Raw genomic sequence first — 27,985 nt, 5'->3', positions numbered from 1 at the left:
GTTCTGGAAATGTTGACAGTGCAAATGGTGAGGAAAATGGAAGTTGTGTTTCTTCAGGATCCAGCGAAATAATTGCTGAGTAAGTTTAATTGCATGCATGACAAAATGAATCATTATTCAGAATATGACAAAGCGGTAGGATATAGCTGGGGAGCTAGCAGTTTGTGCAATGTTGTATAGCCATCGAATGGTAATAGCCCAGAGACAATGATTTAATAATGTTTGTACCAGCTCTCAAAGAGGGACTTGCCTACGTTCACTCCTAAGTCCTTTTACTGTGTAATACTGCGAAACCTCTCCTTTAGAAAATTGTAGCTCACTTTTGAAGACCTCAATTGAAGCTGCATCCACCACACAATGAGGCAGAGCTTTCCAGTTTCTAATGATGCTATTTTTAAAAAAAATCCTTGTCACCATTGGTTCTTTTTGCTGATCATCTTAAATCAGTGTCCTTTTCTTCTTAAGCCTTCTGTCACAAGGAACCGATTGTTCTTATCCATTCCAACCAAATCCCTTATAATTTTGAACACTTTTAAAATCACTTCTTAGTCTTCTCCAAGAGCAGCCTGAGCTTCTTCAGCCTCTCCACAGGGCTGTCTAGTTTGTCATCTCTGGTAATATTTTTTGGGAATGTTTTGTGCACCCTGTCAAATCCCTTCCTGAAGTGTGGTTGGTAAATACCAGAGTTGAGGGCATATCAGGAGTTTTTTTTATAATGATTTGTCAGAACATATTTGTTTTTCATACAATGCTCCAATTTTTAAAGTTCAGAATCCTGATGATATCTTCAACCTGCACTACCACTTCTATAATTTGTGCACACACATACACACACACTATCGATCAAATATCAGACATGGATCATTTCAGGAAGCACCATATCAGAAGATATTTATTTTGGCTACAGAAAAGAGGAAGGAACAATCCAGAATAATTTTGATTTGGAGGAGGTCCAACTTCAAAAGGAGCAAGAAGGCGTTTGCAGCAAGTAAATTTCAACACAAGTTTAGGCAAAACTGCAATGAAACAGCAGTCTGTCTTACAGCAGGAGGTTGTTTAGTGACAGTGTCAGAATGTTCCCACAAGCAGGAAAGTGTGGCAAATGGTACAAATGATGAGGATTATTGATGACCCCAGTGTGTACCGAGTTAATTATGAGTAGTTCAGAAGGGAAGTGTTGAACTAAATGATGCTGGCAGCTAATGTTAAAAGGGAATCCGAATGTCGTCCTCCATTGTGAGCAGTGAAAGGGTAGCGAAAGTGGGGCTAATGGTCATAAATCCACTGTTTAATCTTCACAGAGGTAAGGGCCTGGCTGCGATACTATTCAGAAGAAGTTGATGTCCAATTCACGATGAAAAGTAAATAGTTGAGACAAGGATGAGCTGAGGTTGGACAGCATTTTAGAAATGTGAACATTAAACAACTGCAGATGCTGGAAAACTGAAACGAAAATGGAAATTGCTGGAAAAGCTAAGCAGGCCTGGCAGCATCTGTGGCGAGAAAGCAGAGTTAATATTTTTGAGTAATTTGAACCACTGAGCTTTTACAGCAATTTCTGCTTTGATTAGAGTGGCTGGTTGTCCCTGGTGTTGGTAACTCAGAAGGAAGTGAATTGTAGACAACTGAGGATACTGAGAAAGAAAAAAATAGCTTGAGGCTGCAGTGGCACTTTGCACAACAACCTAATGCTGTTTGAATACAGGGGGTGGTATCAGAGGACTGGAGGATTACAACATGTACTATGTTTATGTTCAAAAGTGTGTGGATAAATCCAGCAACTAGATTCATCTTATTGGCGGGACAGCATCACAGGAACTGTAATCCCAGTCTCAAGCAAGAATACTTGGGGAGCATATGGGCTAACATTTTATGCTGACTCAGAAATCTTCACCATCTGGTGTGTAACCTGTTTAATAAAACCATCTGATGGAGGCTTGTCATTCTGAATCTTCAATTTTCATGGGTATTTTAATGGATTTAACTGAAGATGAAAGGGTTTGCTTGAGGTGTTTTAAATTGTTCTTGATGTTCAATTGCAGCTGTGAAAGTGTTGAGTCCAAACACTGTCCGAATTCTGATGAAATTCAGAATTTAAGTTCACCGGAGAAGGGAGCGACAGTCAAGAAGTGAGTTTGATCCAAAATGTGACCATGTTATGCTTCATTTGCAATACAGTAGTGTGTAAAGGGAATGGCTGGAGAGCTGGTGGCCATAGGTTGAATTATCAGAAATCTCTTCATGAAGGCAGAGATGTTTCCATGCTGTATGACTCTGTAAGACATACCACAGAAACAAAAACTCGGATATCATTCCAGATCATGGCACATCGATGAAGAAACAGCTTCTGAGTTCTTTGCATATTCTCTCCCTAATTCTGAGGAACAAGCAATACAAAGCACAAGCAGCAGTTGCGTGTGAAGGTGTTGAGTTTATCTCAGACTGAAATTTCTGGACTAGTAGCAAATGTAAGCTATTGAAGAAGTGGCTTCACTCCTTGCACCTGCTCCTTTCCCCTGTTACCACCAGCCACCACCACTGCTGGTGAGCTGCTTTGGCCCTCAAGGGCATTTCTGGTAAACTTCCTGAGGAAATTTAAAGAAGGTATTCACTATTTTATGCAGTTTTACATTTAGAGTGTGACCTTGTTTCATAAAGTTAGCTGATCACGGCTTAGGATGCTGAATTTTGAGACTTCATTTCTTATTTTACGGCTGGCAAGCAATTGTAGACCCAAACACCATTTTAATTTGCTTTTTCTTTTGTGGTTTATGATCAATTGCAGAAGCATAGACTTCAACAGATCAAGCTTTCTAGAAGAACATAATTTCAGTCCTGCAGAAAAGGAAACACTAATGAAAATGTAAGTTTGATTTGACATGTAGTGAAATTGTATTTTCAATGTGAAATTTAAGAATGTGAGAAGAATTGCTGGAGAGCCAGAAAGACCTGTAAAATAATGTAGAGCCTTTGTCATGAAGATATGAGGCACCCAGAACAGGATGGCAAACAGCACTCCAACCCATAACAATCACATTCAAGAAGCTAAATAATAACTGAAAGAATCACGGACACTGCAATTCAGGGACAAAAACAAAGTTGTTGGAAAAGCTCAGCATTTCTGGCAACATCTGTGAAGGTTAGAACGGAGTTAATGTTTCAGGTCTGGGTGACCCTTCCAGTTCTGAGGGAGGGTCGCTGGACCCAAAATGTTAACTCTGTTTTTGCATTAAAGAAGCTGCTTGCCTTGCATGTCCAATGATTGCATTATTCCTAGAGATTGGCTTGTTAATATTTTTCAGTGTAAATCATCCAAAATTCTTTGTCTTTTGGAATTGTTTGTCCTACATGATCACGCTTTTGGGGTTGTTTATCTCAGATTGTCATTAGTCTAGTTTGTGATAATGATGCATTATTGCAGGAATGGTTTTCCTCTTCACACCACTTTATTAGAAGTTATCCTGCAAACTTCCTGTGAATAGTTGAAACCGAATGATACCGCTATCTAGAGCAGTCAGATACTTGGCAAGTGGTTTGTTTGTGGTGTCCTGACTTTGGTAGCCCTCCCACTCCGTGCTGCTGTTGTACATTTTGCACATAATCGATCTTGAATTAATACTTCCTGAATCTATGAAATCCAAATGATCTTGTGAAATGATTTTTCATGTTTGAAGTTTGTAAACTAAGTGCTTTCAAAGATATTTGACTGTAGAAAGCATCGCACAAATGCATCTCTAGCTGGAATTCTAGTTATTTTTGAGCTATACCAGATTGCTGAGGTTGTTTTACTGCTCTGAATAAGATTAGATTCCCTACAGTGTGTAAACAGGCCCTTCGGCCCAACAGGTCCACACTGTCCCTTGAAGCATCCCACTCAGACCCATTCCCCGAACACGAAGGGCAATTTAGCACACGGCTGATCCGCCCAGCCTGCACATCTTTGGACTGTGGGAGGAAACTGGATCACTTGGAGGAAACTCACTCAGACATGGGGAGAATGTGCAAACTGCTCACAGACAGTCACCCAAGGCTGGAATCAAACCCGGGACCCTGGAGCTGTGAGGTGGCAGTGCTAACCGCTGAGCCACCATGCTGCCCTGCATGACACTTTGGCTGCATGGGGTTAAAGATGGGATTATTCTTCTTTGTCTGGCCATTCGATTAAACTCTGTGCTTTTTGATTAAGACAAAAGAACATTTATCCAATAGATTTGAGTGCTGGACTGGACTTGGGGACTTTAAAGTTTGAGATTCTTACCTTTATATATACAGTGATTTATTTTCTTTTGTACATGGTTTGCTTACTCATTTATTTTGTTTTCTTGAGTTGATATTGTTTGTCGTTTTTACAATCAAGAAAGCCAATGCCTGAAGGGCCAAGCACAGAAAAATTACTTGTGAGCAAATACAAAGGCAAATTTTTGCAGTATTGCATTGAGAAAAATGGTCAATTTGAGGGAGTGAGGATTTTCATGGAATATTTTTACTTCAGATGCAATAGCAAGCGTTCACAACTGGGCTGCACTGAAGTTCGAAATAAAGCTCAAACAATTTATGAAAAATGCAGCAAAGGAAAAATCCCTCTCGTTAATCTAACAAATAGGACACAGTTGGCCAGGCAGCATCAGAGGAGCAGAAAAACTGATGTTTCGGGTCTGGGCCCTCCACCAGAAATTTTCTGAAGATCGTTCCAGACCTGAAATGCCAGCTTTCCTGAGCCCCTAGTCTGCTAGCCTGCTGTGTTCATCCAGCTCCACACCTTGTTATCTCAGACTGCAGCATCAGCAGTACCTACTAACTCAGAACACAGTTTGGATGCCTTGTGCATTGCTATTCACTCTAACCCACCCAGTTGTCTTTTTGGGTAAATGAAACAAAGTTTTAGAAATCTAAGCCATAGGGCTTGGTGGTTATCCGGACATTTTTCTCCAACACCTAGCTATTCATGTCTGGATGAACACAGCTAATTGTGGATACCAAATTGGTCCTGATTAATTTCACAATATTCCTGTGCCAATGTCTCAAGAGACATATAGGGATGAAGTGTATAAAGGAACCTAAATTATCCTGATCCCCGATTGAGGACAGTGTAATCCTCATGAAAGTAATGTGCTGGTTTGGTATGTTTTTTGGTATGTTAATCTCCTTTTAAATTCAAGTTTTTTGGGTTGAGTTCTTTTTCTACAGAATAGTAGCTTACAACCTGTCAGTTTGACATTGAAGAAAACACAGATATTGAGGGGTTGAGTAAAAGCATGGTTTTAAAGGAACATCTTGAGTGAGGGCAGAAGAGGCAGGAATCTATCCAGTGAAGTTGTCATCGGTGAAACAATTAATCTCAGATGCGCAAGTGGCCAGAATTGAAAAGAAAGACAAAAGTGCACCCGTACATAATTATTTCAATTCTGGAACGCTCTAATACTTTAAGAATACACTTCTCTCCAGTGCCATTGGAATCTAAGATTATGTTGTGCTCGCTTTAGGAAATGATCCTTTTAGATGGTGGAAGGATGATAATGAGTAATTAAATGAAATGATGTTGTACACTGCAGCTGATTAGAGGTTTCAGATTACTCGGTGGGGATATAGTAACTTGTTAATGAATCTATTGGAAACAGAGACTTTAATTCTAGTGGGACGACAGAAAAGTGTTTTGGGTCAAATTTTGGACTCAGCACAGTACTAATTAAGTTCTACCATATTGTCAGCAGGGTAGAGGCTCTTTAGCTCAGCAACTTATTTCCCAGCCATGAAGGCTTTCAGTAGGAAATGGAATTTTTTGGTTTTGTGATCTTTTGAATTGATTTTTCTTTATATATATTTTTGGAGGGTTACTGTTCGAGTGTTTGTAATGTGACCTAGGCATTTCTGAATGATTCAGGACCAAATGAGCCCAGGCAACTTCCTTAGGTCATGTTTCCAGTGTGTTTCAGTTAGTCACTGTTTCCGAGAGGTAACATAACAAATAACATTTCCACAGCCTTGTCCCTCCATCTCTGCAATTTCCTTGTGTCCGCTTCGGACGTTTCTCTTTTTTCCTGTCCAGTTTCACTTTTTTGCCTATCCCAGATTATGTTTGTCCTGTTGTTACCAGCCATGGTTTCAGCTGTTGAGACTCGAAAATCTGAAATGCACAGTATGCTTTTCTCCATTTTGTAAAAAGCTGATTAAAAACTTCACCTTTTATCAAGCTTTTCATGATTCTTCTGACCTCACTGAAAAACAATCTCTTGACATTTCCAAAATGAGTCACTTCATTTCAAAATTTGCCATGTTCACTAGTTAATATCATACAGCACCTTACCAGTATGGGCCAGCTGTGTTTTTGAATCATTGCAAAAGAGTACAACCTATGCCAACTGATCTGAAAGCAGATGAAGTCAAAATAGCCCCTCCAGTGTGAACTATTTCTAAGTCGTATATCTTTCTCAAACAACAAGAGGCTATTGCTGCATATGGCACTGTGGCTGCCTAGCACTTCCTACACCAACCACTGTTTAACAGGAATGGAGCTGGTGAAGTCTGAATCAAGCCCCAATGTCTGTGTGTAATGTTTCACACCATGTAATTTCTGTGCTGTCATGATCTATTATGAACGGGCTCAAATAGGTGATCATCGGTTTCAGTGTAGGGCTGCAGATAAAGAAATTCCAAATTAAAAACTAGAACAGCACTTTCAGCGTAAAATGTTCCATGTAAATTGGCGATGCTAATCAAACAAATGTTTACTTTTTGGAGTCTTTGGAAAGTCAAAGGTTTCTCCTACCTACTGCATCATAGACCATAGCTGCAACTCAGTCCATCTCCTAATTCACAACAAGACTCATCATTCTGATGTTTGCTGGCCCACGTTGTCTCTTGGTTGACCAATGTCTGAACTTTAGATTTTTTTTCGAAAAAACTTTCAATTCTTGTGTTCACATCCTTTCATGTTCTTATTTTGCTTTAGTCTGGAATTATTTTAGGTCCCAAACTTTGCCTGGAACTTTTCTGTTCTGCCACGTCCAGTGTGCTGTGTACTACTTGATTTTTTTCATCAGCCCACCACCGTTAGTGCTACTTCCTGCAGATATATAGTTCCTTCTTCTAGACATCACCATCTCTCGCCTTTAAGAAACTCATGAAAAGTCACTATGACCAAATATTTAGTCACCTGTTTGAATATCTCCTCCTTTGTCGGTTTTTGTCTGGTTAATCTGCTGTGAAGTGCCCTGGGGAGTTTTTCTGTGCAAAGGGTTCGATTTCAGTGATGTGATGACTTCTCTGTGCAGCTGATGTCTTGTTGCAAAAAAGTAACCATTGATTTACCTGTGAAATAATGCTATGTGGCCTCTCAGTATTAGCCAGACAGTTAAAATAAGTGAATTGAAAGCTGACTATGTTGGAGTATTTCATTATTCACCTGCAACTAGACCCAATTTATCCATGTTACCGAGGTATCCAAGTACTGGCAATGCAACTCCCAGAACAAACGCAAACAAATCATCATTATCCTTGTGTTTTTCTTTGTTCATCTGATTTGTCCCATTTGACTTTTATAAAGAAGATTTTTTGTTAAAGCTCACTTTCTCTTTACTAGTAAACTCTAAACACGAAGAGGTCCTGCTGGTGTAATAAGTAACCTCAGACACATGTGAAATCACTTTATACGTGAGCCTTAAGCTTACCTGTGCAATCTACAAAGAAGAAAACTTGGAAACATGGCCAACTTGCAGTTTCCATCCATGGCCAGCGTAATTCTAACTTGGACAGTCATTTCTTCATCATTGGGTCAAAGTGCCACACAGCCCCCCTCTGATGGCACAGCAGGATCACCATTGCCATGTGCACTGCAGCAGTTCAAGATGGCAGCTCATCTCCTGTGTGAGCACGATGACCCCATATTCCAACTTTAATCTATTGCATTGACATTTGTAGAATTAGAAGCTTTTTTTTCCCCACATGTTTTGCTTCCCCGATGAACAGTTGTTAACTCTGACTTTATTTCCAGTGCTATTCCTGAAATTCTCGAAATCTGGCTGGAGGAGTCTGCCGAAGACTTTCGTCAAGTTCCAACTTACTCTTGTCTCCGGAAGGTACTTTCCTACTTGAACCAGACAGTGCCAGGGTCAGATGCTGAACATCGGGCCCAGAAACTCCTGAGTCGGTTTTTGGCGGAGGAAACAGCGGAGAAAGAGATGTTCAGTAAGATTTACAATTATGTTGCAAAAATGTGGTTTTAATTCAGGGTGCCTCCCTACAAGTTTGTGTGCGGCTTGCCCCTCTGTCTCAGGATTTAGTTCATTTTGGTTTCCTTTGACAAGCTTCAAAATTACTTGCAAATTTTTGGATAAACGAAGTTAATTAAAATTATTGCTGAGTGCTTACCCCTGTACTAATTGCATGATGTACAAGACCAAATTCTGCATAGAATTGATACTCTCATATGGTCCGATAAGACCCAGCAGCATGTAATGCGACTTTCTGGACAATTTCCTTTTGAAATGTTTTCGTCAATGACATTTTATTTTATAATCTGACGTAATAATTTTGCAAGTTATTGTGAAACAATAGATTGTGATTCAGAATATTTCCTAAAGCCAGAAATTGGGATGGGAATCTGTCATTAAATACAAGTTCTTTTGCAATTGAGATGCTCCCAACAAGAGGATTTCAGTGCAATATCATATTACTTTCACCAAATCTAGATTTAGAAGTATGAATATTAGATAACTATTGGAAACCAATGCACAATTTCTAGTCACAAGTTCGTGAGATATTTTAGAGCAATGTGAACTTTGGGCACAAAATACATGTCTATCTTCACTTGCACAGAAGGCTACCGTAGAAGAGTCAGATTCTATGTGGGAGAAGAACACGACCAAACCATCGAACAAGTTGACGAAAAGCTCCTCTCCTACCCATCACGCTTCATTGCAGAGCAGCTGACTTTTATGGATGCTGTGAGTAAACAGGAGTCTGGCGGCCAGTCATTCTGAATAAGATGTTTCAGTCAGCAGTAGGCATCTGAATCTCTCTGTATTGTTTAATGCTATTACTGCTCCACCAGTCATTATAACTGAATTCCCTTCAAAATGCAGTCTTCCAAGATGTTAAAATGTGTTGTTTGACGTGTGACTTCAGTATCTCGCTTGAAATACCTGCCAACTAAAACTTCAGCACTTGTCATTTGTTTTGAATGAACGCCATGTGAAATAAGTGACCCGAGAGAGCACTGAAAATCCTTTGTAACTTAGTGTTGAAACTTTACAAAATGAATAGTATTTCAGGGTAAAAGTTTAATTGTTTCATCATAACAGTCACTGTTTCTTCAAGAGTCCACTGATTTTGTTTGAAGTATCCAGGATGGCAATTTTGTTGTTTTCCCAGAATCTTCTGGAGTGGGATCAGCCACAGGGTATTCCAGTCTAGTCTCCAAGGTGGCTTGATGCCTACCTCTACAAAATGAGACTCTTGGTTGCTGAATCAAAATTTGAGTTATGTCAAAGTCTGGTCATAGGCTTAGGCTTGAAGTGGAAGTTCAGTGGTCTGTATGACAGCATTGGGTGTGACTCTAGAATGTAAGTAGTCCTCTAGGTCTCAAAAATCCTAAGCATATGTTCATGTTCAGAACAGGGGTGCAGCAATCTCATCTGGAAGTGACCAGTTTGTCAAAAGTAGGTTTTGGTTATGGGATAAGAGATAATGGGAACTGCAGATGCAGAAGAACCCGAGATAACAAAGTGCAGAGCTGGGTGAGCACAGTTGCTCCGAAGATGCTGCTTGGCCTGCTGTGTTCCTCCAGCTCCACACTTTGTTATCTCAGTTTGTTAAGGGGCAGCTGCTTTTCTGCACAGAGTTCCAAAGGTAACTGTCTGTTTTGACTGCAGTCTCTGTTGCATATGTGTATGTATATACCGACTGGCACTTAGAGTCTAATCATGTGACATAATGATGACAACAGCCATTTTTGGTGGGAAGCAACCTAGCTGGGTGTCTGTTGAGGAATGTAGCTGCTTTTCTTTTGTTGAACCATCGAGATCTGCAGTGAGGGTTGTGAGTCTTTGTCAAATCAGTGGTTTTACCTGGTGAATATTAAAGCGGTTTTTTTGATCCTCATTGCTAGTTTTTTTCTTTACCATGCAGAGCCAGGGGGCTGAAATGTTAAACAGCAGGAGTTTTATTATGTAGTTTACTGTCGAGGCAGCAGGGTTAGCCTAAGCTATTCCTTGCCGGAAATGATCGCTGACATCATTGTGACGTGATCAGACTGTTAAAAGTGAGAGCCCACCATGCTTGCATAAACATGCAACAGTTTCCCACTCGATGGTTTCTGAGCACTCCTTTCTACTGCAGCCTGTCACAGCCAACTCTGGCTTTGAAAGTGACGAGACTGACAAATTTCTCCATTCTGAATGAGTTTACGGGGATCCGAAGGAGCTATTTGCTGGTTGTGTTAACTTTCACTGTCGGAGCATAATTGTTGATGGGAGTTGCTCATCTTGAAGAGGGAGACAGAAGGACACAATGTAATCTGAATGACCAGTTGACAAGCTTGGACGTTTGGCAATATTTGTGTTCAGCATGAAACCAACAGTGGTGAAGTGTTGACATTGAGGCCTGTTGAACCAACAGAGGGCCAGGCTGCCATTGTGTTCTGTCAACCTGCCTTGGTGCGAGAAGTAGACATGATGCAGGGCCGCTATACTGATGCCCAGCCTGTCTAGCCTGTGGGCCACCAGGGCTGAGCATCTGTAGCAGTGACTATTGCCAGCAGAGCCATGCATTGATGGTGTGCGTGGAGCCAACAGTCGGAGTTGGGTGGAGATAACCAGTGATTTTAAATCTAACCTACAAATAGGAAGCAGATGACTGAAAATTCGAGGGTTTTGATCTGTCTGAATAGCCAATGTGCCCTTGTGCATCAATGTGAGTATTTTCTAGCCAGTCGTTGACAATATAGCATGCAGTTTTAATGTACAATTGCAAACTAGCAGGACGAATGTACCCATGGATGGACAAATCTTGTTTGTCGTTCGTTGCTTAAAACATGGCACGACTGACACCTTTAACCTTTGTTTCCTTTTTATTTTTGATCAGGATCTTTTTCGGAAACTTGTGCCCAGCCAATGTTTAGGGTCCATCTGGTCTCAACGAGGGAAGGAAGAAAAACAGCATCTGGTATCAACCGTCCAGGCCACCATGACACAGTTCAATAATGTTACAAAATGTGTCACCAGCACCATATTAAGACGTCAACAGTTGAAACCATGGCAGACGGCTAAAATCATTGAGAAATGGATTGATGTTGCCCAGGTACACTATTCTTTATTGGTTTTTAGCCTTTGTGACATGTTAAAGTCCACAGTGCATGAAACAACCATGGTGGAAGAGAGCAAGCCATTAACACTATGTGTTGATATGTCCAAGGTTTGAAAGCCTCTTGAATTGGTGAGCAGAATACTTTTCTGAATAAGAGTTGAATGCTTCATGGAAAATCCTAGCATTCATAATTTCTGTAGTGCTGGCTGCTAATAGCTCTTGCCTCAGTTTACAGTTGCATTGAAATATTAATGTATTTTTTTCTAATCAAAAATATTTATGTGGATAAAAAAGGCAAACTGATTTCAGATTTTTACTGGCCCTTCAAAAATGAAGTTAGTTATTGGGCATTACATAGTGTTATTTGCCTCCCTTCCAAGCCGTAATCAGTTTATGAAACAGTGTACATTTTATTCCCAATGTTCTGCATTCTGTATGCCTACATGACGGCACTTCAGTAACTTGCCTGGTTGTCTGTTTCCTATGTGCTTGCCAAAGGAATTTGTCTCAGCATGTTAGTCAGCAATCGGGAAAAGAGTGAGGAAGGGCTGTCAGATCTGATACCAGGTTTGTACTTGTCGCCAACATGTGGCATGCCCACTCGTACATTTGGAAAGGATCAGGATAGGAACCGAGTAATTAACTAATTAAGTAAAGGAAGTAATTGATTCTTACTGATTTTATAATCCAAAATTGCACTGGATTTTGCAACAAAACTGTACTTTCAATGTATTTTCCCGTATACACGTGACAACAAAATATTCATTCATTCGTAAGGTTTGGAATGAAAGTTCACAATAATTCTGTTGCCAGCTAATTTAGAGAAGTCTGGTTTGGGTCTTGGCAACACTGCCTGCATCAGTTTTGACTCGTTAAGAGTCTTGAGGCATTAATGGGACCTTGATGGGGATTTGAAAGTCTGTCTCCAGTTTCACAACATGGAGCAGTTCAACCGAATGTAGGCTGACTCCCAGTAGTAGACATGGATGAAGGAGTTGCTGACATATACACTGGTGCTATCAAAGGCTATTCTGAAGAGGAATCACCACCTTACTTTGATCACTTGGCTGACTTTTCTAGTTCTGATTTTGAGTTTTTACAATAGTTGACAAGGAGTGGCTTCCATGTTGAAGTGCCCTCCATTACTTCCATTTTACTGCAGCAGCTTTATTTCCCTGAAGCCGGAAGACTATGGGCTGGAGAACCTACCTGCTGGCCTTAATCAGATAAGGCTCTTATGATTATGCCAATTGACGCACCTCTAAAGAAATCCCAAATGGTGTGATCACCCTGCCCCTCCCTGGCCTCCCTCCCCAAGCAGAAGTGGCTTTGAGACCTGATAACAAACACTCGCAGGCTTCCTCCTCATCTCCACCACACCCCAAAGTACACATTTGGGAGGTTTGATTTGATCCAGTTTTCTCCCTACCTCCAACAGGTTGGGGGGGTGGTGGAAACAGATGAAGGACATTCAGCTGCTAATCTAGGTAAGATTAGTTAACTCAGTATCAATAACGTAGTGATTCATAAAAGTAGACCCAATTTCCTGATTTGTCTGTTTTCCCTCGAATGAGTATCTCACGTGACTGGTCCTGCCCTCCTATTCTGTCAGATAATACAACCTATCATTCATTTATGAGCTAAATGTGATGGATATAACAAAGATGATTACCCCGCCTCCACCCCCTACCTTCGCGACTTCTACCACTCAGATGTCCATGTCTCAATCCTACTCATTTTAAGCTCTCCTTTGGTGTCAGTAATCATATCTAACCCTTCACAGGCTGGCAGCAAGGGAACTGAAGAGGTTGTCTCAGAGGGATACAAAACGAATATAAAGGTTTGAGTTGCCAAGAATCATGGAATTCTTTCCCTCAAAAAGTTTGTTTGTTAATGCTGTTATTTTCTCAGCTAACATTTTTCTGATAGAACCTTTTTAAAAAGTCTGAGGTGTTGGGTAATGGGGAGTCACTGCTTTTTCCACAGAACTCACGGCTTTTTTTCTCTGACAGGAATGTAGGATTTTGCAGAATTTCTCGTCAGTGCATGCTATTACCACTGCATTGCAATCAAATAGTGTGTTCAATTTGAAGAAGACTTGGGCAGCCGTGTCAAAGTAAGTCATTGTTCAGAAAGAGCCATGTAATTTTTATTTAATAAGTATGAGGTAGGAAATTGCAGGTTTGACCTCCAGGTTTACTTGCACAAGTGATCTTCACACGCTCGGTGCATGAACAGGATTACCAGAGGCACTACAGTGCAATCCTAACAATTGGTTAATTGGCAGAATCTTTCATCCTTTCACAAAGGAGCGAAGAGTTAATTTGTTTAAGTGGAAAAAGAAAACTGTTTGGCAACTTGAAATATTTAACTATCGTGTTCCAAAACTGATCTGCTGTTGGATGTAACGTAACACAGTTTCCTGTGGATATGCTGTGATGGGGTGATATAAGCTGGAGGTTTGTGTGGGATGCTAAAATACAAAGACAACAATTATTTTAATCTCCCAAGAAAGCACTCTATAACACTTTGAAGTGCACACCTGTAGTTTATGTTCGTGTGCCTCAGACCATTTGATCATGGTTGTGTTTTTGTAGGCAGCTTGGGAATGAAATCTCTCTTGCTGCAATGAGATTCACCAAAACGACTGCACTCAAGAGCTTTTGCAGCACAATGGCAGTATCCCCATCCCTGGGTTTCAACAATCAGGGTTCAAGTTCTACCTGCCCCAGAGATTGCCAAAACATTTCTGAACAATTGGGTTAAAATAACTATACTTATTGTAAAAATGCTTCACTGCCGTTCACTCTCTGTATTACTTGCTTATTTGTCAGATTCCGTATCAGCTGTTTGTTATCTTGACTCTATTCTGTCAAGAGTAATTTGTCTCATTCTCTTGACTAGGAGCAGTAAGATAACATTTGAAGACCTTTCAAACAATGAAGAAGATAACTTTGTAGCAAGTAGAGAGCTGCTAATGGAGGTAAGGTGTTGCACTTGGCCCAGTGTGACTATATTCAGGGCATGATCAATAGTTTCTAGTAAAATATCTGCAATGAACTCAGTTGGTGACTGAATGCATACAGATTCTGTCAATCAATACTGCAACAGGAGTATATGTATTGCAGTCCAGGTGGTCTGGCTTGGCTCAAGTCTTCCAAGATTGTTTTGTCATGATTCTTATAATTGCTGATGATATTGCAGTTAACATTTTAATCGACATCTAATTTGGTTATACTGCAGTGATGCAGCCTTCATAGATTATCTTTCTCAGCGTTCATTATCTTGGAAATTTGAACTGAAGCAATGTCTATGATGCAGTAATGCAGCCTTCATAGATTATCTTTCTCAGTGTTCATTATCTTGGAAATTTGAACTGAAGCAATGTATATGATGCAGTGATGCAGCCTTCATAGATTACCTTTCTCAGTGTTCATGATCTTGGAAATTTGAACTGAAGCAATGTCTATGATGCAGTGATGCAGCCTTCATAGATTATCTTTCTCAGTGTTCATTATCTTGGAAATTTGAACTGAAGCAATGTCTAAAGTGCGATATGTGCCAATTTCTTTTTCTTTTGCTTTGTACACCTCAAGGGCCTTGTAATTAATAAAAGCCAAGGCAAAACATTAAGAGATTTAACTGGTTCTCATAAGTGTTTTTACTCAATTACCATGTCTTCCTTTTCTTGTTCTCTGCAGTCAGAACTATTTGCTGCGTAGGAATGGAGAGATATTCATATCTCTTTGTTCAGTATTTCAGACATCAACTATCTAGTTTCAACTAGCTTGGACGAAAACTGACAAGTTTCTAGCCATTCCTCCTCACTCCTTTTATCATGCTCTTTGTCCACTCATTTTGCTCCTGAATTTGACAAAATAACAGAATAATTGGTCAGATATAAATATTTTGGTGCCACTTTACCAAACTAGTTGTCCAGCTCAGAAAATAGTCAACGTTTTCTTATTCTCTAAATCATTCTTAGTTGGAATTGAAACACTTTCAAGCTGGTATTTGAAGAGGGAGAAATGCAGTAATCATGCTAGCATGTTGTCAGTTTGACAGACACTCCATTTTTCAAACTGCTCAATGTTCTAGTTGCAGTGAACTATCTTTTTACATTGCTTTCCAGATGTTTGCCCCAGAATTTCTACTGCCCTGCTGTCACACTTTGTTTATTGTGTGTTGTGATTGGTGCACTGTACAGAATTTCAACATATTTTTCTGATCTAGATTGAATCTAAAAGTAGGTTTGCTTTTATAATCAAAAATGTGTGCTCTGCATGATGATTGTTTTTGTGGTGCAAAATTCTGTAAGTATACAGGGGAAAATGTGAGTTCATGATTGGACAGTTGTATAACTTCCATAAAGCTTTCTCCCAGATTATGCAGTGAATTACAGTGCATGGTTTGCTAATCTTTCAGCATCTTACACAAATGTGCTTTGGCAGTGGTGCAGGGCACCGCAATAGTTCTTGCTGTGTGTACATTAATGTTCAAGACACAAAAGCTCCAAGTGTGAACAGCAGGTTCACAGATGACACAAGAATTGGAGCGGTAGTAAGTAGCAAAATGCCTTAGTTTTGAGGCACACATTGTTCCAGCTGTGGCTCAACTAATGTTATTTACAGTTCCATCATTACCCGTTTGCTGTTATATTCAGGCAAGTATCCAATATTTTACCAACTTATCCACAGGTCCTCCTGCCTTCAAGAATATGTTTATGCACACACCAAAGTCCTTTTGATCCTCTGTCATCCAGACCCAAAACATCAACTTTCCTGCTCCTCTGAAGCTGCCTGGCCTGCTGTGTTCATCCAGCTCCACACCTTATTATCTCATTGAACATATATTCTCCTGACCTATTAGACCCCCAAAATGCTTCACCTCACACTTTTCTGGATTGAATTCTATTTGCCTCTGTTCAGGCCTTCTAACCAGCCCATATGCGTAACCCGAGAGACTAAGGCTTTTTGCTGTTCACAACCGTCCAATTCTTGTGTCATCTGTGAATCGGCTGTTCATACTTGGAGCTTTCGTGTCTTCAACATTAATGTACGCACAGTAAGAACTATTACTGTACCCTGTGGTATGCTGCTGGATGAAAGCATCAAGTTGCTGAAAAGCCCTTCAAAAATCACATTTACTTCCTGCCGCAAACCCAATTTTGGCTCCAATTTGCCAATTCGATGTATCTCCTAGGCTCTTAGGTTCTGAACCAACCCACCATCTGAGACCATTAAATTATTTCTTCGGGTAAGAGAGGTGTCTAATGAAAAGACCTTGAGAAGAATTGTATTCTTGAGTTTAGAAAAAAATGACATTTAAACTTGTTGAGACAAAGTTTTGGAGATCTGGTGAGGTAAATTGTTTTTATCTTCAAGCGAAATTGCACGTTACATAGAAAATTTCCAATCTCCAAATGATGAGGTTACACAAATATTGAGTTTGGTTTCCAGTTCACAGATGAGGGATCAAACGTTGAACTTGCCTGGCCTTTATAGATCTAACGTTGCATTCCACTGTATAACTGTCTAAAATTTTGAGTCCTAAATTTTGATTCTAAATAGATTTAGTTGTATGATCAAGGGAATAAATAAGACATGGAGTAGTAATTTTGAGAAATAGGACAATGAGTTCACAATGGATTAAACAAATTCACCTCTCTTTTTCTAGGATATCGTTCAGGGAATTGTGCCGTACCTGGGAACTTTCTTAACAGAATTTTCAGCACTGGATTCGGCTTTCCCGAATTACCATTCAGTAAGTCTCTCTTACAAGATTTGGATTCCTTATTTGCTGATGAGCGCTATTATTATGGTTTCATTGCAAGCTGCTTGTAGATGAGAATCAAAGCAATAAAAAAAATGAATGAGTTTGATTAATAATCCCAATCAGAATAATTTGATGCTTTGTGCTGTGAATCAAACAATTTGTAAACAAAGGAACATGCAAATCACTTTGCAGTTAATTGAATATGGGTTTAGTTTTTCAAAAGGTTGGATAAATTGCACATCATTTTTATTCTGTACAGGTAAATTGGTTACCTGGATGTCACTGCGTATTGAGCAGTTGAACAGCTGAGAATGTCTTCAGCTTGGTACTGACCTACTTGACTGGAGCAAAGGGCTCTATGTAGTGTCCAAGATATGACCTGGTGGTATGACAGATCATTTGTGATTGGCCTTTGACGATATACTAAAATGGAACCAAGTTTACAGAGCTTGTATTTCACTTCTGATCTTTTAAATTTCATGATCTTGTTGTACTGTTTGACCTTTGTACATTTGAATTAATTTTCTTTGTCCTTGTCTATCTCTTACAGAATGGCTTGATCAACTTTGACAAGAGACAAAAAGTTAGTACTGAAAATTGCACTGTACAAAATGTTTGGAATTGTATGAAAGGGGAAAAGCATGCTTTTCAATCTTGTGCTGCTTTATTTGCTTGATGGGGGTGTAGGGGGAGTCCCCAACAGCATCCTAAATGTATATGGTCACTAATAAATCCAATAAAGAATTAAGGAGATGCTTTGTTACTCAGAGCAGCCAGAATGCAGAAGCTGCTGCTACCAGGACTCGTTGAGAGGATGAGCACAGATGTATTTGAGAGAAAGTTAGATGTCAGAAAGGACACAGCGGCATATTTAGAGTTTGAAGCAAGGTGGGAGAGGTGTATAGATCAGCATGGAGCAGTTCAGTCAAATAGCCTGCTTTTGCGCTGCTAATGTGCTACAATTTACCTTTGAACAGTCACAGCCACGCACAGGATATGCTAGGCGTTATGTGAGTGAAGATGTTGTTCAATTAATCTCAGTGTCATGGAAGCTATTTCATTATTGAAGACACTGGATAAACAATCTCTCCATATTAGTATTTTCCTTTAGATGAGAGACATCATTTCGTCATGGGATGTCAGAAATTGAGGGAGTGCACCTGTTTGGATTCTCACTGACTGGGCAGTATGTTTTACTCCATATTTCTGAATTTGGTAATACCAAATTCTCAAACATCCCTGTTGTCATGGCTACTGTTGAGGGTATCATCAAATCCCTATAGTGTGGAAACAGGCCATGCAGCCCAACAAGTTCATAGGGCCACTCTGAAGAGGGTCCCACCCAGACCCATTCCCCATGTCTAACTCACTGAAGCTAAATATCCCTGGGCACTACGGGCAATTTAGCGTGGGCAATCCACCTAACATGCACATCTTTGGACCTTGCGAGGAAACCAGAGTACCCAGAGATAACCCACTCAGATTGTATTTTCATCTTGTACTGCAACATTCAGCAGGCAACCTGAGAATATGAATTTGAGAGGAATTTGACCTTATGGGAAACAATGAATTCTTGCTTACAGAGCTGTAACTTGAGGTCCCTATGAATAGAATAGGTTCCGATCAGAAGCAGCTGATGCTGAATTTGCCAAACTGGGCCATGTGATGTAAAATCAGCTGGGTGGCAAAATAGGCATCCAACGCTATGTGACTCCAATTCACCAGCTCGGAATGTAATCTGTCAAATGGCCCGCCATTTGTCGTGGCTGATGTGGATGTAGTGAAGTGTTTCTTTTCACTGACCTGTTGAAAACTGGCTGGCACTTTACAACTTGGCAGTAACATGTTGTCAGAGTTTGACTGAGAAAGGTCTGCCCCTTTTTACATGTCAAATTGTGACAAGATTCAACCAAGAAGCCACTGTGGTTGAAAGAAAATAGTCCAGTAACTTCGAGCTGCTCATGGTCCATTCAATTTCATGGTGGTGCAACCTTGAAAAATTAACTCAACATTTTCACCGTCTGTCTTGGTATCAGTTACTATAGATCAGCCACTTATTTTGTACTTGGCAGACTTCCTTTTGCTTGGATGAATGATCTTTCATAACATTTCTTGTCTTCACCCTAAATCAGCTTATGGTTCTTAAGTGAATCATTTTTTAAAATAATCCATCTTTGAAGCACTGTTTTGGGAATTAGTGTCCTGAAACCATCCTGGATAATCTGTACAGAAATTTATCCTTGAAAAGTCACATTTGTGTCATTTATTTCCAAAGCAGAAATATTTTTGTGACATGATGTACTGTGCACTTTGAATAAAGTTATCGATGCTGTTCAAAATACCACAGACTAGGATTTAGCAGGAGCAATTATAGCAGTTTAAACTTGCCTTAACAGCTCATTATTTATTTGTGTTCTTTCAGGAATATGAAATAATTTTGGGTATCAAATCCCTGCAGTTTGCTTGCTCATCTTACACCCTTCGTCCAAACGAGAATTTTCTAGACTTGTTCTTTATGCAACAATACTTAAGTGAGGATAGCGAGTACGTAACTGGTATTGTAGGAGTGTGCAGGTAAAACAGTTAAGGGTTGTGTGTGAAATCTTCTCTCGTTATAATTGCTGTTTAATGCTAGTGAGCTGCCAGATTGTTTACTGTCTTCCTTTTCCTTGGTTTCAAAGTTTTGACAATGAATTCTGACCGATGAGGATAAAGCCAGTTGCTCAATGAATCAATTCTGTTGTGTTGCATCAAAATGCGTTTCATTGGTATATAATAGTGCAGAGTATACTATCACTAAGCCAATGATTGCAGGAAAATGCAAAAAACTTGATGAGTGACCAATTTTAGCAACATGTCCAAGAGCTCCTATTGTGGGTGCACCTACAAATCCAGATGTAAATTGTACCAGTTTTGAGAAATGTTTCTTTTCCTTCCAATTTCTTTTCAAACACATAATCCTATTACTAACATAAAATTAACAATAACCCTACACAATTGGTCAGCATTTTAAAGTATCTTTCAATGGTTGCCTAAAAACATCATTCCCTCATCTCGAAATAGCCACAGTATATTTTTAATAATGCAACCAAAAATAATCTCCAACTGAAAAACAAAACACTTTGCCATTCCTGGACCAGAGTTGATTAAGGAACCAGATTATAGATCACTGAAACTATTTTTTAGTTTTGACAGAGCAGGCTTTGTAATAATTACATTGTTTGAAAACAGTTTGCTTCTTCATAAATTGATGGGCAGAAGTTCTTATTTAAAATGTACCTGATGTAGCAATTTACATTCCTGCTTTGAAAATCAAAGCTCACTATTAAGCCCATCCTCAGGCTATGGATGACCATGTGCAGCAAGCACCTGGCATTATCGTCAGTTCCATCAGTGGCACAGTCAGTATTGGGCCAACTTCAAACATGGTATTTATTTATAACAGTAATTACAAAATGTTACCGAAATTCACTTTGCATGGATCATAAGTTATATTTAAAGTTCTTTTGGACCTCTCGGATAGTTTGGTTGATTTTCGGACGGTTTGTCTGAAAATATCAGCAACAGAAAGTCTGGTCAAGAGATATACTCCTCATTTTACTACCTCCGAGATGTGGCATGTGGTGTTTTAGTCACCTGAAGTGACTGATTCATGACTACCTTTCATTGTTTGACATTGTCTGTACATTCACATGACAGTGTGGATGAGGCCCAGAGAAACTCCTGTATAACTTTACAACCTATTGTATCACCTTCGGCACTGGAAGTTTGATTCTCATGTTTTCCAGTTAACTTTTTTCAAGCCCAGTCCTTGTTAATTTTTTCTGTACCTGCTGTAGAAGTTCGAGCATTTTGTTCAATTCCACGTGTTCTGCAAAAAGACTGAGGGGGTTATCGTCTTGGTAAAAAATTAAGCAAAGGAACCGCAGATGCTGGGAATCAAAACACAAAGAGAAATTGCTGAAAACATTCAACAGGTCTGGCAGCATCTGTGGAAAGAAAGCAGAGTTATCCTTCGGGTCTGGTGACATTTCTTCAGAACTCTTATTGTCTTGATCTGCTGTTCATAAAGCAGAAAAGATCGATGTGCCTACAGTGAGAACTTTTGTCGCTCATTACTCAAAGTAATGTTCAGTGTTCTCCTGCCTGAAAACACGTGCCTTTTGCAAACAAAATTATCATTCTGCAATTTCAAATCTATGTAAATGATTGATTTTGCCATAAATAATAAGAATATTGAACAAAAGCATCTGATTCTTTTTAAATGAATCTTGTCTGAAAATGTTTATTTGCCACCCTGCAGCTCCTCTGAACTCGAGAAACCGCCAAAGCCCAAAAAGAGTGTGTTTAAACGCCTCAGCTGGTAAGTATCCCATGTTAAGCACCGCAAATATCTCATTATTTCCTTTATTATTGGGATGAATGGACAGAAAGGTAATTACATCTGTTCCTTGACAAATAGAGACATTTGATGTGTGGTCATTATTGCTTCATTGGAGTGAGATTTTTAGTAACTGTTCGAGTAATTTGAGATGATGCAAGGAGTGGTGCTGTTATTCTCACCTCGTGCATGTGTCTCGTGTAGACTGATTGATAGAGATTCTTTGCTATGACCATGAGTGTAGAATGTGGACCTGTGATGAGCTTGGTATTGCCTAGCGATTCTCATTTGTCCAGAGAAGTTTCTGCACCATGGCTAAATTTCACCGGAATAAATTTGTTTATGAGAGACAAGTAAGCAAAAAAAGTGTTACAGTGAATTAAATTTGCATATTTGTGGGCCTGTATAATGAAAACTAGCAATGTTTAACAATTTTGAGTGAAAAATCAGATTTGTGTTCTACTTTGTGGGTCAGCAGGCAGCAGAAATATCTTCTGTTGAAAAATTATCAGACATGCTTCTCACATTTGAAGCTCCACCTCAAAATTACTGTCTCAATGGAGTCAAGTTCGGTCAAGGAGAAGCACACGAGATCTAGGCGTTCTTGTACATCAGTCAATGAAAGCAAGCGTGCAGGTACAGCAGGTAGTGAAGAAAGCTAATAGCATGCTGGCCTTCATAACAAGAGGAATTGAGTATAGGAGCAAAGAGGTCCTTCTGCAGCTGTACAGGGTCCTGGTGAGACTGCATCTGGAGTATTGTGTGCAGTTTTGGTCTCCCAATTTGAGGAAGGACATCCTTGCTATTGAGGGAGTGCAGCGTAGGTTCTCAAGGTCAATTCCCAGAATGGCGGGACTATCATATGTTGAAAGATTGGAGCGACTGGACTTGGAGACTTGAGTTTAGAAGGATGAGAAGGGATCTGATTGAGACGTATAAGATTATTAAGGGATTGGACACTGTGGAGGCAAGAAGCATGTTTCCGCTGATGGGTGAGTCCAGGACCAGACGACACAGTTTAAAAATGAGGGGAAGGCCATTTAGAACAGAGTTGAGGAAAAATGTCTTCACCCAGAGAGTGGTGGATATATGGAATGCTCTTCCCCAGAAGGCAGTGGAGGCCAACTCTCTGGATGCTTTCAAGAAAGAGATAAACAGAGCTCTTAAAGATAGTGGAATCAAGGGTTATGGGGATAAGGCAGGAACAGGATACTGATTGTGGATGATCAGCCATGATCATAATGAATGGTGGTGCTGGCTCGAAGGGCCGAATGGCCTACTCCAGCACCTATTGTCTATTGTCTATAAAACTCAAATCTCTTTCCATGTAGGTGACATGAAAGTATGTGTTTGTGTTGTTGTGCATACATGTGTAAAGACTCCAAAGTTATTGTTTTTGATAATTTTCCTGAGTTGGGGATATTATTTTATATTTCTGTTCAATAGGTAAGGACTGACCAGAACTCAGCAAAGTCAGATTTTCCCCCACCTACCCGTGTAGAGTTTCAGAGAAGCAAAACCATGCCTTGTTGCTGTGTTGTGCCTTGCAGTGATCTGGACTGTGACATGTGACTATTGTTATATAGAAACCAAGAAAGAGAAGGGAAACACTTATTCACTTCCTAGGATATCTTCTCTTTACATGAGTGTGGATGTTACATGGATGTGATTTAGGCTTCCGTGGCTTAATTGTGATTCTCGAAGTGCAGGCAATCAACGTTGCAGCATTAGTGTGCAATCTCACATTTCAGCAGCCATCTGCTCTTGCTCCCTGCACTATTTAATGCCTAATATACCAACAATCGGGATTTTCAGTGTAGGAATTTTTTTGTCATTGCATCTGCTGTACTTCTTTTGGGAGTTTTGGAAAATTTTCGATGTTAATTATGCAATATAAATGCAAATTGCTGAATAGAAATCCTAACGTTTGCAGTACCAATATACTGAAGGCCAAATTCAGAGTTCACTGTCCTACCTTACAAAGTGTTGTATACAGTTTTCTATCAATTATCAATGGTGTTACTTTGTTTTACGTTTTACTTTTAATAAACTGCAGCTTTCAGGATGAAATTACATACACATTAGCATGTGGCCAGGTTGGGGGAAATTTTCCACCCTGTGGGTATTCAAATCCACATTTTGCCTTTCATGAGATTGAAGTTGATAGCAGGTTGAACAAACACTGCAAAAAGCCCAGATTCTTGTGCCATTGGAATATGCAAACATTGTAACCTATTCATATACTCCCTAACTATTAGACAATGTAACGGTGTTCAATACTAGTAATGCGAGCTCTTGGTATGAGTGTGCCACTATTAATTTCTCACAGGTCAAATGTGGCGCGCATCAAACTCCTGGTACTCTCATCATCAATATACCTTCATTCTAGTTTAATTTTTTTTAACAGTTTCTCTAGAATGCAATGACATTTTCATGTTTGTTGTGTCCCCTTTCCCTTGTGCAGCCTGTTTTCAAAGAGAGGTGTTAAAATACACAACACTCAAACTAAAAGCTCTGAGCAGCGAGCATCCCTTCAGAATGAGGATTCAGACGACAGCATTACCGCAGCCAGCATTTTATCAGATTCCAGCCACTTGGAAATGGAAGAGCCGAGCACTTCGCAAAAAGCGCCGGAAAAGGTGAGACAGTGAGGCACTCATCACGTAAAATATGTTGTTCTTGGAGACTCTGGTTTGTCTAATAATGTCCAGACAGTTTTTTTCTTCTTTCTTTCCTTCCTTTCTTCTGCCTTCCTGCCGTCTTATTATCCTGACTACACTTTGGCAGTCAAGAGGATACAAGGGTACTCAGTGATACCGTCCCAGCCACTGGAGCTGGATGGCTGCCTAGCCAATCTCCTTCGCCTTTCTTTTAAGAGCTATTAGCCGAATAGCCATTTTGATGTTTCAGCCAGACTGAAATCCTTAAAGTGAATGCCGTTCCACCAAGCATCTTCATACCTGGCTGCTGCCAGCAATTTTCCGTCCCAAGTCCCACTTGCCAAAGTTGGGTTACTTGCTTTCAGAACGAAGGCAAGACAGCTGTGCAATTCCCAGCCAAATTCAACCTTTGTGCTGGTTACTGAAGCATTTGATTCCAGAAAAGGTGTTATTCGCTCACGAAGTGAGAGCTGATTTTATTTGTTTTTTTTGAGTTGTGCTGTTGGCTTTGTTTTGCTTAGATATTTTATATGATTTTATACTAATAGCCAAAATATTTCATCTTTAATTATTCACAGCATGTTTAATTTCTACACAGTAAATTTTAGTGCATGGGGTACATCTGTCGCAGCTTGAAGCGCACTGCCCACAAAAACAGTATTTAGAGTATGTTGGATAGGTCTTGATCCAGCAATTGCAACAAAGTAATGCAGCTCTCTGCATGGAGTCCTCGTGACTGCACGTTTTGTTTTTCTTCAATATTTGGGCTTTGAGCTGTTGATTAGTGCGTTCTGTGCTGAAGACCATTGTATCTTGGGAGATTATCAAAGTTGTGTTATGGTTATTGTTTACAGAATATGTCTAGGACTTGTCCCAGGGATATTTTCATAATGTATTCCCCTAAGAATTGGGCTAAGTATTATTAGGTCACATTTAGGTGTTTTGGAGTGGTATTTCTTTGTTTCAAAATACCCTCTTCCTTTTTATGGATTCTCCTGTTTAGTGTTGTGACTCCCTGTATGTTAATCATAAACTGAGAGCTGCAGTGACTTGGATGATTTCATTCTGGTTTCTTTAGTTCTCTGCTGTATGTGGTTTGCTGCTGCTGTCTGTCTTTCTTTCTGCCAGTGGTGCTGTGCTGCACACATTCTGACCTGCACAATGCACTGGTTGGCCCATTCGCAGTCACCTGCAATTCATAAATGTGTTTTAACTTCAAACAGTATAGTTGTATTCAAGATTTCTGTGCGTAGCAGGGTGAAGTGGGCAAATAAATATTTATGTAAGCATGTTCACATACTGAGTGCAAACTGAAACCCCAAAGGTTTATCTGACAAACTTAGAATTGAAGCACCAGTTTACATGGTCAAGTGAAATGACCACAATGTTATTATGCTGAAGGAAACTAATTAGTAATTTATGGGCATGCTAAGTACTGAATTGTTGATGTTGACTGAACAGCTAGTAAACACAAGCGGGAGTATAATTCCTCAGAAGTGATCTTTACTGGTAGAGGAAAGAACTGCAAGTTAAATATTTCACAAGACAGCAACGACCAAGAATTCATGTGCAACTTCATGTTCTTACAATTAAGCTGTCCTGTGCACAATGCCTTCACCTTTGTGGGCAGCAGGACAGCATATTTTGTGTAATAATAAATATAACTGGAAAGGGGGAAGTATCTAATATGCAACAATTGACAAACGTTTTCTTAAACAAAATAATTATTCCACAGCCATTAAGATCCGTGGATACTGCCTCCTCTGGAGGTTTATCCAACAGTGGTGCATCAGCAAAATCAAATTATGACAAAGCCAAGTCTCGTAGGCGTGCAGGTTTGGGCAGCTGCTGGTGTGCAACACGTCGGAGGGACAACCGCCAGAATGAGAAAAGCTGCCTCATCCGAGTCAGATTAGAGGAGGACAGAGCACAAGAATTCAAAACTATTTTGGTAAGTCCCTGGACTGGTTGCTCTCGTCATGCTCGGTCCAAATAATTGCCATTGCTCCCTGCCAGTATCGCAAGAGGAATTTTTATCCCAATTATTTGTTGCGATGCAGTCATATTCAGTGTGTATTTTCCACATTGCTGAAGCCTTTTTTGCTCTATGAGAGTGCTTTGACCATCATTTTGATCCTGTTTTGTAATGCAGTAGCAATGTTTAGGTTTTAGGCCTGAACACATTTTCCTTGCATTTCTCCTTTAAGTGTACATGGCAAGGTGCAGCGCTCTGTTGCCCCATTTTGGGGACTGGCTGATAACTATTGAAGAGGAAATATCACAAATTAACACGCACCATTAACTGTACAATAAATCAGCAAGGAGGTACCAGATCTTCAGTTAGCTGACCACAGGCACTTTGGTCCATCTGTAAGCCAATCGAGTAATACTAACAGAGATATTGAATATTTCTTTCCTGGCTTTGGCTCATGTGAAATTTAAAAGGCTGGTGCATGGAAGAAAGCACATCAAAAATGGGTTGGAGAAGAACATAGAACATTACAGCACAGTACAGGCCCTTCGGCCTTCGATGTTGTGCCGACCTGTCATACCAATCTGAAGCCAATCTAACCTACACTATTCCATGTACGTCCATATGCTTGTCCAATGACGACTTAAATGTACCTAAAGTTGGTGAATCTACTACCGTTGCAGGCAAAGCGTTCCAATAGCAAGAGTGCAATCCAAAACAGAATAATTGCCTATTGGCTAGTTCAGGGAAGTCGAAGGAATATTGGCCAAATTAGAAGGCACATAGGTTGTTTTGTTTGATCATGCATTTTCCTTGACAGGATCAGTCGTACTCTGATTGTGCCTCCACAGAGGTCAGTGTGATGTGTGGAAATTGCTTCTAGTGTTTAAATATTGTTAACAAACAGCGCCTCTTTACTCTGGTGAAGAGAACATTTGTTAGCTTGTCAGTGAGTTGGAGATGGGGCAGAACCAGCCTAAGATCTGAGGCAGAATTTGGATAAGCAAATGGCAAACAGCTTGTTTAAATTGAACATCTATGAAACACAGAAAACAAAATTCTCAACCAAAATGACGAAAATGTCTCCTGCTGAATGTGCAACAAATTGTTGCCAACTAATACAGTCATGAGAGGCCAACTAGAAAATCGTGGAATGTTATCACAAAGCAAAACAAAAACTTGACTTATTGTGTCTGTGTTAAATCTCAGTGAGAAGTAGCCTAATTCGCCACCCATCTCCCCCACCACAACCACCATTGCCCTTTTTAGCCCTGCCCTGCAAATTTTGCTCCATGCAATTATTCAGTTGTCTTTAGAAAGTTATTTAATCTGCTTTAACCACCTATTCGTACATTGCGGTTTGGAAAAAGCAGGATTCTTTTTTGTTTTTGCTTTTTCTCCCCACCAATGACCTTAGATTTTGACCTTGGTACATAGTGTCAGAAGGACCAGTAAACAGTTTCCCTCATTTACTTTAGTTAGCCTGAGCAAATGACTGTTCTTCATGATTCTATGTTCTAATCCTTACCCAATTTTGAGTCTATACCGCCACTGCCCATTTCATTCCACAGGCTTCAATTTTGCTTGCACACTTGTGTGGCACTTCTTCGAACATAATTTAGAAAATCCAATTTATCACCAATGAATCACTAAAATTAGTGATTAATCATTTAAAGTCTGAGCATACAGAGTGGAAAAGGTATTGGTTATTCAAAAAAGATCACTTTTGGGGATGTTAGTTAATGTAAAATAACAAGGTGTCGAGCTGGATGAACAGAGCAGGCCAAGCAGCATCAGAGGAGCAGGAAGGCTGACGTTTCGGGCCTAGACCCTTCCTTAGAAAGATAATGTAGTTCATCTAATCTCTAGTTGTGTAATATTTGACTCTACCACTTA

General features: G+C 39.9%; 1 protein-coding gene across 1 annotated transcript; it reads left to right on the top strand.

Annotated features, from left to right (window-relative positions):
- The first annotated feature begins 7 nt into the window (after positions 1-7).
- LOC125455153 (ral guanine nucleotide dissociation stimulator-like 1) lies at positions 8-23,976 on the top strand. The gene is made up of 13 exons (XM_059647701.1): positions 8-79; positions 908-988; positions 2,043-2,129; positions 2,786-2,863; positions 7,991-8,184; positions 8,815-8,942; positions 11,080-11,295; positions 13,314-13,417; positions 14,206-14,284; positions 16,978-17,064; positions 17,627-17,659; positions 21,380-21,439; positions 23,922-23,976. The coding sequence occupies exons 4-12, from the start codon at positions 2,856-2,858 to the stop codon at positions 21,386-21,388; spliced, it is 858 nt and encodes a 285-aa protein (XP_059503684.1). The 5' UTR covers positions 8-79; positions 908-988; positions 2,043-2,129; positions 2,786-2,855; the 3' UTR covers positions 21,389-21,439; positions 23,922-23,976.
- The last annotated feature ends 4,009 nt before the right edge of the window (positions 23,977-27,985 follow it).

Source organism: Stegostoma tigrinum, chromosome 8 (assembly GCF_030684315.1).
Source record: "Stegostoma tigrinum isolate sSteTig4 chromosome 8, sSteTig4.hap1, whole genome shotgun sequence".
NCBI lineage: Eukaryota > Metazoa > Chordata > Chondrichthyes > Orectolobiformes > Stegostomatidae > Stegostoma > Stegostoma tigrinum.
Note: the sequence above shows the minus strand (reverse complement) of the source record. Positions and strands in the feature narration are given on the sequence as shown.

Excerpts from the sequence above, each read along its gene's own strand:
- LOC125455153 (XM_059647701.1), top strand. Across the intron at positions 11,296-13,313 it reads AATGGATTGATGTTGCCCAG|GAATGTAGGATTTTGCAGAA; the intron begins GTACACTATTCT and ends TTTCTCTGACAG. Across the intron at positions 14,285-16,977 it reads GTAGAGAGCTGCTAATGGAG|GATATCGTTCAGGGAATTGT; the intron begins GTAAGGTGTTGC and ends CTCTTTTTCTAG.